Here is a 17,457-nt window from a genome sequence, read left to right on the forward strand (position 1 = left end):
TAAGACAGGTAATTAATCTCTTAGGCAAGAGCTTAATCCAGTAAGTAGCCGAGGAAACGGGTGCAATTCAATTGACATAGATCGGTGTCGTCTTTACAGCGAGGTCTCCTGATGTGTGCGTTGTGTTAATTATGTCCTACATTTACTTCGCGTTACACGAGGCCTCATCGTTGGTCCGTCGTTGCACGAAGGACCTCTGATACGCGACGTGTTAGCGTGCCATTAAATCCTGCTAGAGTAGCGTAATCGTTATACGATAGACATACGTATTTATGATAGATCTTCTCCTATATCTAATGAATAATAAGTATTTGTAACGAGTCTTTCCGATTTTTTTTTTCTCATTCCCTAACTCTTTCGCAAGGACGAAACTGGTTGTTTATCGACCATTTTACCAACTAATATTTTTAACTGCTGCGTTGTGTGACGTATTCTAGTAGATCATGAGTTGTGCATGGCTAATATTTGCACGGCCATTGCTAACTAGAAGATCAGTAATTCGCAAACGTGAACATAATTTACGCGTTCAAGTCTCTTATTTATGAACAAACTGCGGATATTTATGCATTTATGATGATTTTGAATATGCGAAAATAAATAACGATCTGCACAGATGAAAAAATATCTGAAATAAAAATACGTATATTGCGATATTTTTTTTTTTGGTAAAAAATAAAGTATATTTTAAAATAACGCACACTTATCTAATAGATACAAAATGAAGGTAATTCTCTGATGCCGCAGTTTATGACGCAAGCAGAAAATACACAGTTAACTGTCTGTCGGATTCTAATACCATTTTAAGATAGTCTAATTCTTAGGCAAGTCACGAGCTGCCCCAACTTCCTCTCTTCGGACGTGGAAAACGAAACTCTTTCAGCCGACGAATCAACTTGCCTTGAAGACTGCCTCTTTCTTAAAACTTTTTATTCGGATCGTGTATTGGCTACTCATTACGACATTATTTTACGTTTCTGTTCCTCTGCGGTTTTGCGCGTGCTTATGCTTTCAATGACGTTCTTTCTATATAAATACACTCATGGCAACTTCCTCTTTTTCTCTCTCGTTTACTTATTCATTTACATTGCTCCCTATTTACTCCCTAGGACACGTTTTCTATCTCTCTTCGTTTTTATGTTCCTTCTTTCTCCCTCGAGTATTTTCCAAAAGCTTTTACGACACAAGTTCGACAACGATAAAAATTCTATTATTAGTAATAATACAGAAGAAAATTACTGATTGGTAATAATAGTAGCACGTGTTATTCTTTGTTGTAGATTTCAAAATGGGTTGTTTCGGCAGCAAAGATAAGTTGAGCAAAGAGGATATGGATTTCCTTAAATCACACACAAGATACGATGAAGCAACTATAAAAGAATGGTACAAAGGATTCAAAGTAAGTGTACATTTATTTCATATTAATGTTATAGATTTATTCTTTCTACGTTTATCATTATGTATTAACGATAACAGTATCATGTCCCTGTCTAATCTATACTTTAGGTTGTTACGTTTATCAACATTCTATCAAGTATAATCTGTTATGCGCTCAAACATTTTACGAGCTATGAAAGTATCTATTGTTAGAAGTAAAAAACGAAGAAGAAAATATTAATAGAAACGTAAATCAATGAATCTTTGATCATTTATGCTATTGCGGCCATTATCGATCGCTAAATGAGAGCTATAGAAAGAATATGAAATATCTTTAAAGTTCGCTCTCTTAAACGGTTTATTGGGTATAAACTCGATTCTTGAAAGATTCTCTTCTTGTCCATCGAGCCAGCCCCTTGAGTATTTGCTCGAGTTTATTCAATCAGATAAAAATAAATAATCCGCATTAGTTTGGACTGAATAAGTTTTCATTGGCTTCTTCGAAAAGTGCATAGTCCTAGCTTTAATTGGACTTTAAACAAATTCTATCAATCCCGATCAAAATGTCCAATTCCTCGAAAAAGTTAATTGCTCGAAGTTTCTCGGATAGTTTAAACACTTCAAGCAAAACCCATACACGTGGTACGAACAAATTAAACTAAGCAAATTGTCCGTTACCGTTAGACATGTTTCAACCCATTCCATATACGTATACCTACCTATCTCACGCAAACTTTCTTGTTCCTCAATTGCAGTACTTGAGTTTTCCAATCGAAAATTAAATAAACGAGTTTTAGTAGTTTACATGTTCGATCCTCCTACTATTCTATCAGTAACGAGCAATTTCGTTCGAAAAGTGTAAAAGACTTTGGCCTCAGAGCTTTGTTGCATTCCCTCTCATTCTCTTCTCTTTCTCTCTTTTTCCCTCGTCCTGTAAATGCGTACGCGTACGCGTAACCACCAGGGAAAATCGGTTTTCCACACTCTATTTCCGTTTTTAGCAAAACCATCAACGTCGATATAACTGTAAAACATCGTCTAACTCAAACCATTTCACTGTTAGTGTATAATCTCTTTACAAAGAGTGAGAAACACCATTTAGTGCAAACGAATTCTGTATTTTTAAGCGACGAATTTGACTGTACCATTAGATTTGACAGAAATCTATTTGCTTGAATAACAATTACTAATTACGTTGGTTTTTCTTAGCGGATATTTTACCTATTTGTATGCAGATCTACAAAAAAATTGATTTTGATTTATAAATTACCAAGTCGCAGAATATCTCTCGTACTAAGGAACCAGAAATACTTGACAGAAGATAGATCCAAAGATTATTCTACAATTATACATGTATAACTCATACGTGTATTCGTCATATATATATATATAGTAGAATCATTAAAAAGGACGATTAAAATGTTTTTTACACTAAGAAGATTTTAAAATAACTACATTGCTATGACATTTGCTTGCGTAACAAATAACACGTAAAGTGTTACTTAATTGCTCATCTCGACGTTAATTTCTAACTATATTATGCGCAAACAATTTATGTATACATTACGGAACGAATTGCGTATATAAATAAATTTCTGTACTTTTTTAAGAAAATTGCTTAAAATTAGTTATTTGACTTTCTAAGTAAAATGAGAAAAAATTATATCCTTGCAATCAATATGATAGTTTTGGTTTTGAAATAAAATTGCATAAGCATAACAATATTTTTCTAAATAAAGGTACACGCAGACACACAAACACTTGTTTTTCTTTACGTTATAGCAAGATTGCCCAAATGGTAGATTAACGCCAGCAAAATTTGTCGACATGTACAAAATGTTCTTCCCATCTGGCAATGCGGAAGAATTCTGCGACCATGTTTTCCGTACATTCGATATGGACAAAAATGGCTACATCGATTTTAAGGTAAGATGAGATCTCCTCAAATTTATTTTTACTATTATGTTCCTTCGCGAATGGAGAAGTACGTCTTTCGTCGGGGATAATACATGCAAGTATATATGCTAAGAATAGGACTTGAACGCTTCTGATACCGCAGTTATTCTGCATGATTAAACTTTCTCACTTTTTAAATCGTTTTGGACTATGAACGTTCCGTTTCTAAAGAAATATTCTAGTTTCGATACTTCGCTGACTACCGTTTTTCTGAAAAGAATTACGCGATTTATCTTCATGCGCGGAGTGCAGAAGAGTTTGCGTTTATAAGTGAAGCAAGTAAGTCATTCTTATATAAAGTAGAAGATACAAAGCTGACGAATAGATTTGAGTAATGTTTATTGTACAATACAAAATTATCTTACACAAAATATTATTACAAGATTCGGTTTCATCTCCATTCATATTACAGAATATTCTAATTGTTCTTTCTGCTTAATCAACATCTGATACACCGATATTCTCAATTTTTTGCCACGATACACGTCGAATTTGATATTCCACACTGCGGCTCCCTTTATCTCTAAGATCGTTTAGGTGAAACTGAAATCTCTGGATCGCCATTGCATCAGACACAGTCGTGGACAAAACCATGGACAAGTGACATTAACAGTCCTTACTACGTAGTAGGAGGCAACGACAATTCTCTACATCCACGAAATGCCATGCCAACCACACATCCCTTATTCACATAGGTATGGCTTGCCTACCAATCTCTGAATACGCAAACACACTGAAAAATATTCAATACTCAACGAGTTCAGTAATTATTTTATAGAAAAGACATGTAAGAGGTGTACGACCAGTATTGAAGTTTTTCGCGAAGACGATATACAACTGATATACAACTGATATTAAATAAATTCTCTCATTTTTCTTGGAGATAATAATTCTCGGTTTCGCTTCGAACGGTGAAAGACTGAAAAAGAAGTATACGAGTTTTATTAAATTCAAAAGGGTATAGAGCTAAAAGTTGCGATTCTTAATATACGAAAAGGAAAAAAGGTACATTTCAGTAAAATTCTGGTAGAATAAATGGTTACGAAATAACATCAACGACCTATCAACATTGCCGTCTGTAGCAAATAAATCTGCAAATACAAAGGTCTTTAGAAAAGGCTACGCCAGTGATACATAGTATAGAGAAGTAGCCGATGGCAGAAATTTGCCAGAGGGGCCAGCACGTCGATGGGGTCAATACGAGAAGTGGAGACACTTCGGAGGTCAGGAAGAGCAAAGAGCCGACTCGCCCTCGACTTCGTTCTTTAAAACCCTCGCCGTTTGTCTACCTCAGGCGTCAGATGACCTAGTTCAACTTTACTATATCTTCAACGGCGATGCTCGAAATTCACTGCGAACCTGACGTAGAAGCTCAAGGTATCCAAAGATTAGCGCATCCACTTTCTTAATACTGTATTCTTCCTTAAAAAGCTATTTTTTCTTTAACCTCGTGACCAGTCGTTCCATCTCTACTAGCTTCCGGGATATACCAGAAAATGTTTTTTCAACTTCTGACAATGAAAGTAGACAGTTCTCAAAGTGAGATTATACGTCTCTTGAGCGTTAATTGTAAAAAATCTACTTTGATTGGTAGATGAACAGTGTCTTGAACAAGATCAAAGGATGGAGAAACGCTGCAGGGTCGAGCGATGTTCCTTACGCGAGTGAAACAAACATTTAACAAACTAAAAATATTGAATAGAGCGTTCTTTCGAGCCTCAAGAGAATTTATCGCACTTTACTATGTAATAATTTAGTTACCTTAGAAGCCAAGGATGGTGTCCAGAACCTCGTTGAAATTGGACTGATATCTTGAGTCTACATTTATTTCTTGGAACTAAGAAACTATTGCCAATAACTTTTCTGTCATCTACGAAGAGTTTCGAATTATTAACAGGACAACAGCGAGGAAAAAGAAATACGCGCACATCAATTGTATTACGAATTTCAAATGTACAGTTGTGCATATTTTGTTATCAATATAAATCGTGTAACATGAAGTGTTATGAAGTCTACATTATTGCTCGCCGACAAGAAAATTAAATTGTGTTATTACACAGAAATAAAATGTCAGCATCAGTGACTACACGGATATTACCTACCTTTTATTACAGAAATCGTAATGTTTTATTGCAGGAATTTCTATTGGCCATCGATGTAACGTCTAGCGGGACGCCAGAAGAAAAACTAAAGTGGGCTTTCCGGATGTATGACGTTGATGGAAATGGCGTCATTGATATTCAAGAAATGACTAAGATCGTTCAGGTATTATGTGCTTCACATTAATATATATTTCTCTTCTAGCAGATAATAGCGAAATCTTTTTCCTTTTGTTTTACACTGGTCGTACGTTTACAGCTTAGAGATAATATAGCGCAAAAAGACTACGTCACTTCACGTTAAATCGTTTAGTTTTTACGTCGATATCAATGAATTTTTCAAGATGAAATATGACACTAAATACAATTAAAAAGAGAGGTTCGCGGTCAGTTTGCCAATTTCAAATTCACTAAAAAAATAAAAAGCTTCGAATTTTCCAATTGTTGCCTATTTTTATGATAACGGGCTCTGCTTACGAACTTTCGAAAACGAAACAAAAATTGAACAGATTATATTTTTCTATTTCTAGGCAATATACGACATGCTCGGCGCATGCTCGAGCAACAGACCAGCAGACAGTGCAGAAGAGAGAGCGAAAAACATATTTGCAAGAATGGATGAAAATAATGACGGTCAACTTACCGAGGAGGAATTTTTGAAAGGTTGCCTTCAAGACGAAGAGCTTTCAAAAATGCTGGCCCCTTAATTCCCGTGTTTTGTTTCGGGATCGATTATTAATAGTACACTGTTGTCAAAAAACATTCGTAAAATACCAACCGACCGAGCAACAGCGATGAAAGCAATTTCAGATACATCTGTCTTTCATACGAAACGTATTTGTTGTAGAATTATACATACATATACAGACGCACGTATTCGTACGCGCCCGTACACATGCATACACGCACAAATACACGGACACGCGCGTGCGCGCGGATACATTGCAGCATTACAATGGTTAATACGAAAACCTGATAGAACACCTTTAATTCCCAGAATTGCAATTGGCAAAGAACAATAACTAAAGAATCGTTGTCTTTCTACGTTCTAATTTCGAGTCGAGTTACCGGAATCGAATAATTTCTCGAAAGAATTCGTCGACAGATTACTTTTTAAGGAATCGGATTTAAGTGCTGTGAACGCGAAAGGAGTCCACCCTTGATCTGAATTTACAACCGGTGATACGAAGGAACTCATACGTTGACTACTTGGAAAGTATCCAGCATTAGACATCCAAAAAAAACCCAACTTCTCAACAAAAAAAAAAAAACAAAAACAAAAAAACACTTAGACTGTGAAGAGGACAACATCGGCAAGCAACGCTTTGCAATCATGACCATTTTAACATTTTATATAGTTGCAATTTCGTTGTCGGATGTAAACGCAAAAGAAATATTTCAATGAGATTGCATCGAGGAGTTTAAACTGATGCTTCCGCGGCAAGTACCTTAAGATTGACGTTTAAGGTGAACGTTAATTACTAGACGTAATTTGACAGGATTTTTCAATGTTTCGTGATCAAACGGTTCAGACAGTTGCTCTCCCTTTATAATTTGAACAACGACGACAAAGTGCTAGGACATTTCGTGAGTGATGGTAACACAACGAATTGCAAGAGAGTACTGTCGAATAGGTAGAACAAATTTTCAATCGAGGAATGCAGTTTTATATTGCACGATATACTTCAAATGGTACATTTCACACCCAAAAAGGTATGTCATATTAACTAGTCAATAGTTAACTGATTAACATTTTCATTGAAATTTTTCTCGATCTATCTGTATAGAGTGTCTGGCAATGAAGAAAATATTTTCCAGGGTGATCGTACGTTATAAAATACTATGAAACTTAGAAATAAACAAATTATATTTATATTTGCCGAATTACTAGGTTTCAAACATTATTTCGTTGGATATTCACACTTCTATAATCAAACAATATTGTTTGCATTGTAATTTTGTTTCTGTTTTTAATTGCATTTTATTTGACAATATAAAATCATTCCTTCAAATTCTTCCTTTCAATCCTTTTTGTCAAACATTCTATACTTTTCAAAGATTTCACTGATATGTCTTATACCAGTCTAAATACCGTAGGTCCTGAATTTATTTTTTATTCATTCTACTAAGAATACATGCTACGCTATTTAAAATTTTCATGAGTGTCACTGTATAATTTCTCATATACGTATTATAGTGAGTGTATAAAATATACGCGCGTCGTCTAAAACTAGAAGATAAATACGAAACATTTAAGTTGGCAATGTATATGCGTGCAATATAACATGTCTACAAAGAATACTTAGTATTATTGTGTAATATGCATCAAGCACTACGTTCCTTAAAATTAGGGTAGTAATGGAATATATTCGACAGATAAAATCTATAGTTTAACGGAGATTAAGGAACTTCATGTTGAATAAAAAATATGTCAACGATGTTGTCCCTTTAAATTTACTTGCAATAATTTAAGATGAGGGCATATAGATAATAATACATTCATCAGCTGGTAATAAGGAGATATATTGTGAAAATTATAAAGTTTGTAACTCGTTAACTTCTTTGTGGTAAGGAAATATGGAAGCAAGGTAACCAGCTCTGAAATTTATACTACAACTGCTTACCAGCACGCATGCAATTTTTTGCTTTTTTCATTTCTAGGATCACGCGTAATAAGATGAAAATGCACGAGACGATTTTTCTCGAATCGGCAGCCAATCCGACATTCAGTTATTTATTGGCACAAAAATATAAATGATTTATAAATTTTATTTTCAATTTAATTTTTTAATGAATTTATACACGTTGGCCGGATCCGCAACTGAATCCCATAAAATTGCCTTGTGCATTTTTAGCTTAATTCCGCTTATCCTTTTATGCATCCATGTGATTTTTCAGTTTCGTAATAAACTTCGATTTTACGCTTAATGTAGCTCAATGGAAATCAAAAGTATACCCATAAGCAGATTAATAATTTTATACAAAATCTTCCGCTCGACAAAATTAACTGTACAATTTTTTACAAAATTTATTTCTTTTATTTCTAAACGAAATAAGAAAGCAGAAAGCAATTCGAACGAAAGGTATGGCGTTAATGAACTTTATCCATGGTATTTCATTATTATTTTGATTCCTTATTTTTGTTCTTCTTCTTTTTTACGTCAGAGTTATCTGTGATTTTTAAAGCCTATAGATCATTCATTACTATTTAGATAGATGAAATAAAAAAATAATTTTTCTTCTTGAAAGAAAGGTTGCCGACACAATACTTGAGATTTTACGAATTTATATAAATCACGGGTAAAATATCGTTTCATTAGGATTTGCTCGGAAGGTTTGTAAGCAAGAAGTAAGTAGGTATCTATGTACTAATATGCAGTTCGTGCAGTTGATGTAAACAAAAATCGCTCGCGTTATCCGTATAGTTACATACATATTATGTATTGTATAGTAGACTAAGTACATATCATTGCCTCTTAAACGAAAATCGACCTGACGAAGTTTTCTTCGTGTTTTTACAACTTCGTGCTTCGATCATGCATACTACGATTTCAGTCAATTTTAAACGTGAACAAATTTTGTTCGTTAATACGATATTGGAGAAAAGATGCGATCTCACCCGCGCGCGCGCACACACTCCCAAAATCTTTAAATACATAATTATACGGAGTGAATATATTATTCATTCGCGGTATGATAAAAAAAAAAAGAATGATCTTTATTCATTCGTTGCAATTTATATAATCAGTGACATTCGTTCATTTAAATACATCGGCACAATATTGATTTTTTTAAAAATGTCCTCAAATGGTGGCATTGTCCATAAATAAACGTGATTTTGTATTGCATTATTTCATTTTGTTTCATACAAATTATAGTCGACTAATTACGTAACTAATTGTTTAAAATGATAAGACAGAAAAAGATGAATAGAAATAGGCAACTTTCGTATTATTATTAATTTATAGACATATTACAAGTATATGCATACATGTATGTTGAGATACTTTTCACGTTCTGTGTCCCTATTCGTGATCTTTCGCTTTGTCCCCAATAAATTGAAGGATAATGCGTAACAAAGCATCGCAATTCTCCTTAAATCGAAAGTGCAGCATTGACAATCGAAATAACAAGTTTCTTTATTGAAAGAGTCAATGGATATAGACGAAAAATTTTATAAAGCTTAAGAACAAACCCAAAGTGCATTATATATTACAAACACGTTGTTACATCTCAGTTTCCACCTTTGATTTTTGCAGCGTTCAATAATGAAAAATTAATTGCTCTCATAAAAGAATACATTAATAAAACTATCTAACTCTACGAGTAATCTGTTTTCTTCGTAAAGAAGTTATCTGTATTTTTTCATTTTTTCATGTTTTCTTGTACATACTGACATACGAAATACATTTTATAAGCCCACGTATAAAACATTTTATTAAACATCTTTGAATCTTGTCAATACGTACGAAATAAGTACGTTAATACGTACGAAAGGGGCGTAACTCACCGGATAGTAAAAATATCACATTCAGTACGTACTCACATTTTATCTCCAATAAGTATTTTACTGAATTAATCTTAAGTTACAAAAGTTCAGTATATTTGTATGTCGTAACAATCCCAATAATTTCGTAATATGTGTCAAAGTTATTAAAACGACAATTACTGTTACATCAACGTAATATACGAAGTAACAACTCAATGAACAATGCTTAATCACTTTGATGGAATATTCTACCGTTAATATATACCCCATAGAGGGATATTTTATGAAATCTACTATGAAAAATATCCGAAAGTATAATCAATTGAAACTACGAATCTTTCAAGCTAAACATGAGAAATTCAAATGCAAGCGAAAAATTGAATTACCTACGCTATTTCACAAATCTATACTATTTTATATTTTTCTACGCCATCCATTCTATCCTCCCTATACATTCAATCACACTTCCAACCTGTTAAAAGGCACGCTTCTATCTTTTTTTTTTTTTTACTAATAATTATCACTAGAATGCGGATTTCTATGCATTTGTGGGAAATTTAAAGGTGCAAGAAATGCACAGAATGCGCATGACAGGCAAAAATATATAAAATATTCAAGATACAATATTCTTCCATACAATTATAATATTTCGTAGGGGAAACAAAGCTTAGCTCCCATTTTTTAGTTGTATTCTTAAAAACATGGATTTTCATAAATATCAACAGTCTAATCACTCTTTCTACAACTTTTTGATAAATTACGCATTACAGCTATAAAACAAAACATTATAATACAAATATACTCTATGTATTGCGCGATAAAGAGATTCGTGACAGTCCTCGAATGACATGGTAGACATTTTTTATTTTCAGGCCTTCTTCGAAAGTTAGGATCACATGAATCCTTTCAGAAGAAATGTGGTTTAGACCAGTTTTGCTTTCAATGTATAAAATATCATTGTTGCTTTTAGGGGTGCGATAAAAGTGTCTTACGTGAAATGATTGCATTCAAAAAGGGACATATTACGATATATAGAACGTATTCCTCTTCTTTTTTAAGTCTTTTAAATATATTTTAGGATAGGCAGCTTCTTTTATCATATAATCTATTTTTTTACAATATTATTGACGATATTATGACAAAATTTAGCAATGTATTTATGCTTATATCTTTACATTTTGTATAAATACTTTCATGTAATTTATGTATTCCACGAGACTAATCTCCCATATATCTATTAATAAAGATACATTGATACCAATATATGGATATGGGTATGAATATGGATATAGGGATAAATATATGATGATTATTGTAACATGTAAACCCTGACGAAAGTCGAACTCGTTTGTTCGTTGTGCTGCTCGTGTAATAATCCGTAAGCTGTTGAAACATTGAAGCGAGAATTTCAATTCGAATTATACTTTCAAATAAATGATTAATTTATTTAAAGAATCACCAATAAAATCCTGTTGTCATAATAATACGCGAAATATATTTCGTGACTTTCAATTGCTTTGTATGTAAAAAAATTTTCAAAACACTACTCACAAATTTTATATTCTTATTCCAAAAATTCTTCTAATTGAATAAATATTTTAATGCTTTTCATTGCATCGAGTTACACGTAATACTTGTTAAAACTTTCCAAGCGGTGTAAATGAAATTTTTTAAATTTCATAAAACAAAATAAACTTCGCTTTCACGTTATTATCATAAATTACTGAATAATTGAAATTAATTCAAAATTCACATTACAATGATATACATTATACAATTTATTATGATAACATTAATTTCAGAATTTCATTGTATATTTCATTTCGAACGCAATGGTACACGTATCATCAGTGACGGTATATGGTTTGAAATTAAATGTAAAAATGATATGAAGATACAAAAGAAAATATCGTTATTACATTCATGCTTATTTTTTTTATTTATAAAAATTGTTCTTTTTTTTGAAATTATATTATCACAAACGGATTTATGCAAATTACATTACTCAAAGTAGATCTGTATATTGCTCGAAAATTCGTTTAATTCTCATAGAATTGCAATTGCTAAAAACATAATTATATATGTATATATTTGTGACAGACAAAATATACTGCCGATTATTATTTCTGATTTTACATACTTCGACGTCGTTTCGACAATTTATTTAGTATATAGGCTCTTTAGGACCAGTAGTCTTCGATATATTTGAAGAATATATAGCCTTTGTAGAAATCTAAGATTAATAGATTGTAATAATGAACATAATTTGAACAGATACTTCAAATTTAAAATATCTTCTCTGCTATTCTTTCTCTACTTCTTCTCATTTGATGCTAATGCTGACGTTGTATAATGCTGCTTCTGCATCTACTTTCCGTTTTTATGCTGACTATTAAATATGAACTTGATACTAAAGAAACAATATGTATAAACTCTTCTATCATATTATGTAAATGAATTCCTTGTTGTTCCCTCAAAATCTTAAAATTCATACTTCGAATCTTTAAAGCTGTCATTAATTTACCATCAAACCAGTGAATAGATTTCGAAATATAATCGTAATAAAATTATTAGTTTGATGTTGTATAAATAAAATTGTTTAGAATCAATGTTTTCGAAATTCACCAGACTATGTAATTAACAACCAAAGGCTTTTAACAACTTAATCTGAATGTAAGTTAATTAAGTTAAGAAAAATTCTTTTCTTAGGAAAAAGCAAAATCTGTAAAGAGATTTATTCGATAACTTATTAAATTTTTGTATACTTTGCTGGTGTCCAATCATATTAAATAGAACATTAAATAAAAAATGTAATAAATTATATGTAATAGCGTCGTAAAGTATGTGATAGTTATGTGTTACTTTTTATTTTCCAAGAGCAAAAAAAAGACTAAAAAATAAATAAATATATTTCGGTGGAAAGATTTATGAAATGTATAATAACAAGTAAGAGGTAGTTCAATGTGCAATTAAACGATAATTATATTCGTATCGTTTAGTATAAGATTATTAAATAAGATTGTAAATTTATTTGAAATCACGATCGACGATTTGACAAAATCTTATGACTGTATACTTTATGGCCTTGCTATCTTATAAATTGAAAGGTTTGAGATATACGTACTTCTTCCAAAAACCAGCATGTTTACACAGTTTTATTATAGATTATTTTGTAGTCTTTAGATTTTCGGATCTCTGTGTCTCTTCAGAAACGTGTAACTAAAAATTGTATATGCATTCGTTATACTCATTAAATAATGTAAAATGTATGAAAGGAAACGATATATATATATATATATATATATATATATATATATATATATATATATATATATATATATTTGCTAATGTAGTAACATTGATTTTGCTGATATTAAAATTCTTATGTAACCTAGATAATGCGCGCCACAATACTGTATGAATTTTGTATATACAGTATATTTCAAGAAGGGTGCGAAATAACGTCCTTTAAGAAAAGTTTTACCGACTTTTATCTGTAGTTATTTAATATACATATGTATGCGTTCTTTTAACGAGAATCTTGCATAGGGCACAAACATGTTCGATTTTCAAGAACACTGTATACAAGGTCTAAGAAATTCATTAAGTTGGTTTTTTGCCTAATGATTAAAAATCTTAAAAAGACATGTTAAAAGAAGGAAAATAATGATTCAAAATAATTTAAAGAACTATAAAAATGATATATATATATGTTCTTTAGAAATAACCTATTATTTGAATAAACCGAATTTTGCTATTATGTATTTTATTCCAATCATTAAATTACAAATGTAGTATTATGAATTAATGTATGTTACAATTAATGCGTTACATTTACCAAAAAACTTATGAGACAAAAAGGCGGCTGCTACACTTGTTATGTATGTGCGTGTGTGTGTGTATACATATACATATACATACTATATATAACATTTCTTAATGTACATTTGAATCTTTCCATAAGGAAAAAAAATGTTTTTTTTTTTTCAAATCCATTTGATCTAATCGTAGAACTTACTATAACAATGTAGCTAAACGCAATTAATTCTTTTTTTCGCAATTAATTAATTAATTGCGAAAATTAATTCGCGATTTTAAAGAAAACTGGGACGGGTCACATATTGTGGAAAATGAAATCTACCATATTTTTGTAACAACCTATAAAATAGTTTCAAGGATATTTTTATTTTATCGCACATTCATTTCATGCAATAAACTGTTTTATCGTTAACAAATATCATCCAACATAAAATACATGGAAGAAATTTCTGTAAACGGATAATTTTGCAACAAGTACCTGAATTTCAGTATTCGATTGTAGTATTATTTCAGACCAATCAACCCATTTTTCTTTGAAATCTCAATACAAATTCGAAAAAAATACCTTGCATCTTGTTACATACATAAAAGTTTGTTCTAAATCATATTTGTCATCGCTTCTGCGTACTTTTATAATCTGTTAGAGTCGCCGTATAATCTTTGGATCACAAAATAAGAAAATTCGTAGTTCAAGTTACGTATTACGTACGTAATATGTAATTACATATAAGATGCAGTTAATAAAATTAATCAAACTATGACCGATAGTTTCTATTCATAACTTACTAAAATAAAGTATTAAAACTATTATTCAGTTTCAGAGCGGCAAGAAATATTCGTGATCCAATGATTAATCGTACTTATAAGATCGGTAGTTCACTTCTAAAACACGCATCTTGAAATTGACATACATTATGCTGCAAATTAAAGCGTACTATTGCATTTATTTTGTGATATTTTAGTAGTGTGAATTATTTCTGAGATATGAGTATATCGATTAATTAATTGGTATTAATAAACATGCGTATTTCATGATACAGGTATATGTAATGCGTCAGTATGAACATTATACTATGGGTCGACATAAAAATAGATACAGGAGAATGTGTTTTACAAGAATTACTTGACGCCATCCATACATTTGCTTAAAATTATGTAGATTATCGGTGGTAAGAATCTACAGCACATTGTCAAGCGCAACGGATAATATTATGAGTCTAAATATCATTAACATACATTATTAATCATGTCTAATGACCATTTTTGATTCTCGTTTACTTTTAAGTGTTGAGAACCAAATGAGAATAATAGAACTTGCTAGAGACAAAATGATATTAATTTAAAGTTGACATACTACAATACTCTCGAGATGATTGCGTTACGACTCAGTCACATAATTTTTATCCTTCGCAGAGAAAATTTTAGATAACATACAAATTGTAATCATAGAACTACAAACTATTCATGGATAATTTATTATTTTATTATTAATCGAGTCTCCCTTTAAATCGAAACTAAATGAATGTCTTTTTTAGATTTTAGTTCTTTTTCTTTAAATAATCTAAAATACAATATAAAATATTGTGCATACATAGATAGAAATGCTTTCAGACTTGAACAGACACCGACATAATTCCAGAAACATGTTTTTTAAATTTTACACCTTTAATTCACGTTCGTAATACACGTGATTGGTCTAATAAGATCTAATATATATGTACTTATTACGTCAGCACGATACCTATTAGTATTTCGTTTAAACAATCAAACATAATTTGTTCGTAAATGGTATGCACCGCGAAAAAAAAAAACGAAAAATATCGACATTACTCATCATTACTAATAATATTATAATAATAAATCACAGTATGCTATAAATGTATTATCATTCTTATTGTTGTTGTTGTTGTTGTTGTTGTTGTAATCATTGTTGTTGATGTTATTATTATTATCATCATTATTATTGTTGTTGTTGTTATTATTATTGTTATTGTTACTATCATCATCATTGTTATTATTATCGTGGTTGTTGTTATTGTTATCATTATCATCATTATTATTGTTATACTATCATCGACGTTCTTTTATCAAAATTGCTGTTTCTTCTATATTTCTTTTTACCATTACTAGAGCCACATTAACATTTTATTTGTTTTGTAACAATGGTGTGAATGTGTATGACTTTATAGGTGCAAATATAATGTTAACAGTTCGGTTTTTGTGGTGTATGGTGGATCTACACTACCGTTCAGAAGTATAAAAGAAAAAAATTACTGCGGTTAATTAAAAATCATTTAGTCAGAAATCAGCAGGTGTGCGGGTACTTTTGAACGATAGTGCATAAAGAAGTGCACGTTGCATAGCTGTTTCATCTCGCCGCCTCGTCAAGTCGATAAAGGATTGAAACAATATCAGCGAGTCCATAATCTACTCCGTAGTCATATCTCCTTCTCCTTTCTCCTCTTCCATCTCTCTTTGAATATGATTCATGAATGTACACATGTTTTCTATGGCCAATGAAGAAAACCGCAAAAGCCCGGTTTCCACTGAGATCATGTAATTCGACAATTTTTTAAACAAATAGGTACAAACACTTATGTACTCTTTCTTGTTTACAGGCGTGCCTGGTGGAAACTACCAGCCACGAAGTGCCTGTTTTAAACGGCACCAGTAGAATAGTAGACTAGTTAGTGCTTAATTATCCACTAATTGAATTCTGAGACCCCTTGACGGAATTTTAAAAGGGGACTTCGAATAACCATGGGAAAACAAAACAGCAAACTGAAGCCAGAAGTATTAGAAGACCTCAAGCAAAATACGGAATTCTCAGGTAGATTTTCATCAATTTTGTTCATATATGTATTTCATTTAACATTCAATTCAATAATAAATAATTCGAAATTCAGTTAACTAATATTTTTTTCACTTTAATTCTATCTAACAGCTAAGAACAAACTCAATAAATCTAAAACTTCTAACAAAGAACTAGGGGGAGAAGGGATTTAACTTTTTAATTTTTATTTGCACATCTCATCGTCAGGCAGATTCATTCAATGTAATACCAACTCAATGAGAAAATGTATGTCTTTTTAAAGATGCTGAAATCCAAGAATGGTACAAAGGCTTCTTGAAGGATTGTCCGAGTGGGCACCTCAGCGTAGAAGAGTTTAAAAAAATATATGGAAATTTCTTCCCTTACGGTGATGCCTCTAAGGTAAATTAAATTATTGATTTATAAAATTTATTGAAGGTATACACGTATTAATTAAATAAAATTAATTCATCTGATAAACGATAAAACTTTTATAATTTTTACATTTTTTCAAAGCATTAATTACTATCAAGCAGTCGTCCTAACTAATTTTCAAAATGTCTGGTTCCAATTTTCTTCTTCTTTTATTACTAAAATTACTAAAAGCACGACTTTCATTAACATTGAAATATGCTCATTTATATACATTTTATCGTAATTATAACTATTTATTTGAGATTGTTCTATCACATTATTCACAAATATGTTACGCGTAGTTTGCAGAACATGTATTCAGAACATTCGACGCGAATGGGGATGGAACAATCGACTTTCGAGAATTTCTATGCGCTCTCAGCGTAACATCTCGTGGTAAACTGGAACAGAAATTAAAGTGGGCCTTCAGCATGTACGATCTTGATGGTAATGGTTATATTTCGCGGCAAGAAATGCTGGAAATTGTGACGGTA

At 31.5% G+C, this 17,457-nt stretch overlaps 2 protein-coding genes across 6 annotated transcripts in view; both read left to right on the plus strand.

The window, feature by feature from the left end:
• Nucleotides 1-6,275, plus strand: part of LOC126865039 (neuronal calcium sensor 2) — a 61,317-nt gene extending 55,042 nt beyond the window's left edge. For all 5 annotated transcript variants that reach the window (XM_050617095.1, XM_050617091.1, XM_050617094.1 and 2 more), the window contains 4 exons: nt 1,278-1,396; nt 3,157-3,300; nt 5,467-5,595; nt 5,960-6,275. In XM_050617095.1, coding sequence (XP_050473052.1) covers nt 1,286-1,396; nt 3,157-3,300; nt 5,467-5,595; nt 5,960-6,136 — 561 coding nt within the window. In that variant the 5' untranslated portion in view covers nt 1,278-1,285 and the 3' untranslated portion in view covers nt 6,137-6,275. The remainder of the gene's footprint in view (nt 1-1,277; nt 1,397-3,156; nt 3,301-5,466; nt 5,596-5,959) is intronic.
• LOC126865038 (neurocalcin homolog) overlaps nt 1-17,457 on the plus strand; it is a 79,858-nt gene that overhangs the window by 55,213 nt on the left and 7,188 nt on the right. The window contains exons 2-4 of the mRNA XM_050617090.1: nt 16,356-16,567; nt 16,833-16,951; nt 17,266-17,454. Of these exons, the coding sequence (XP_050473047.1) occupies nt 16,498-16,567; nt 16,833-16,951; nt 17,266-17,454 (378 nt within the window). The 5' untranslated portion in view covers nt 16,356-16,497. The remainder of the gene's footprint in view (nt 1-16,355; nt 16,568-16,832; nt 16,952-17,265; nt 17,455-17,457) is intronic.

Source organism: Bombus huntii, chromosome 4 (assembly GCF_024542735.1).
Source record: "Bombus huntii isolate Logan2020A chromosome 4, iyBomHunt1.1, whole genome shotgun sequence".
In the NCBI taxonomy this organism is placed as follows: domain Eukaryota; kingdom Metazoa; phylum Arthropoda; class Insecta; order Hymenoptera; family Apidae; genus Bombus; species Bombus huntii.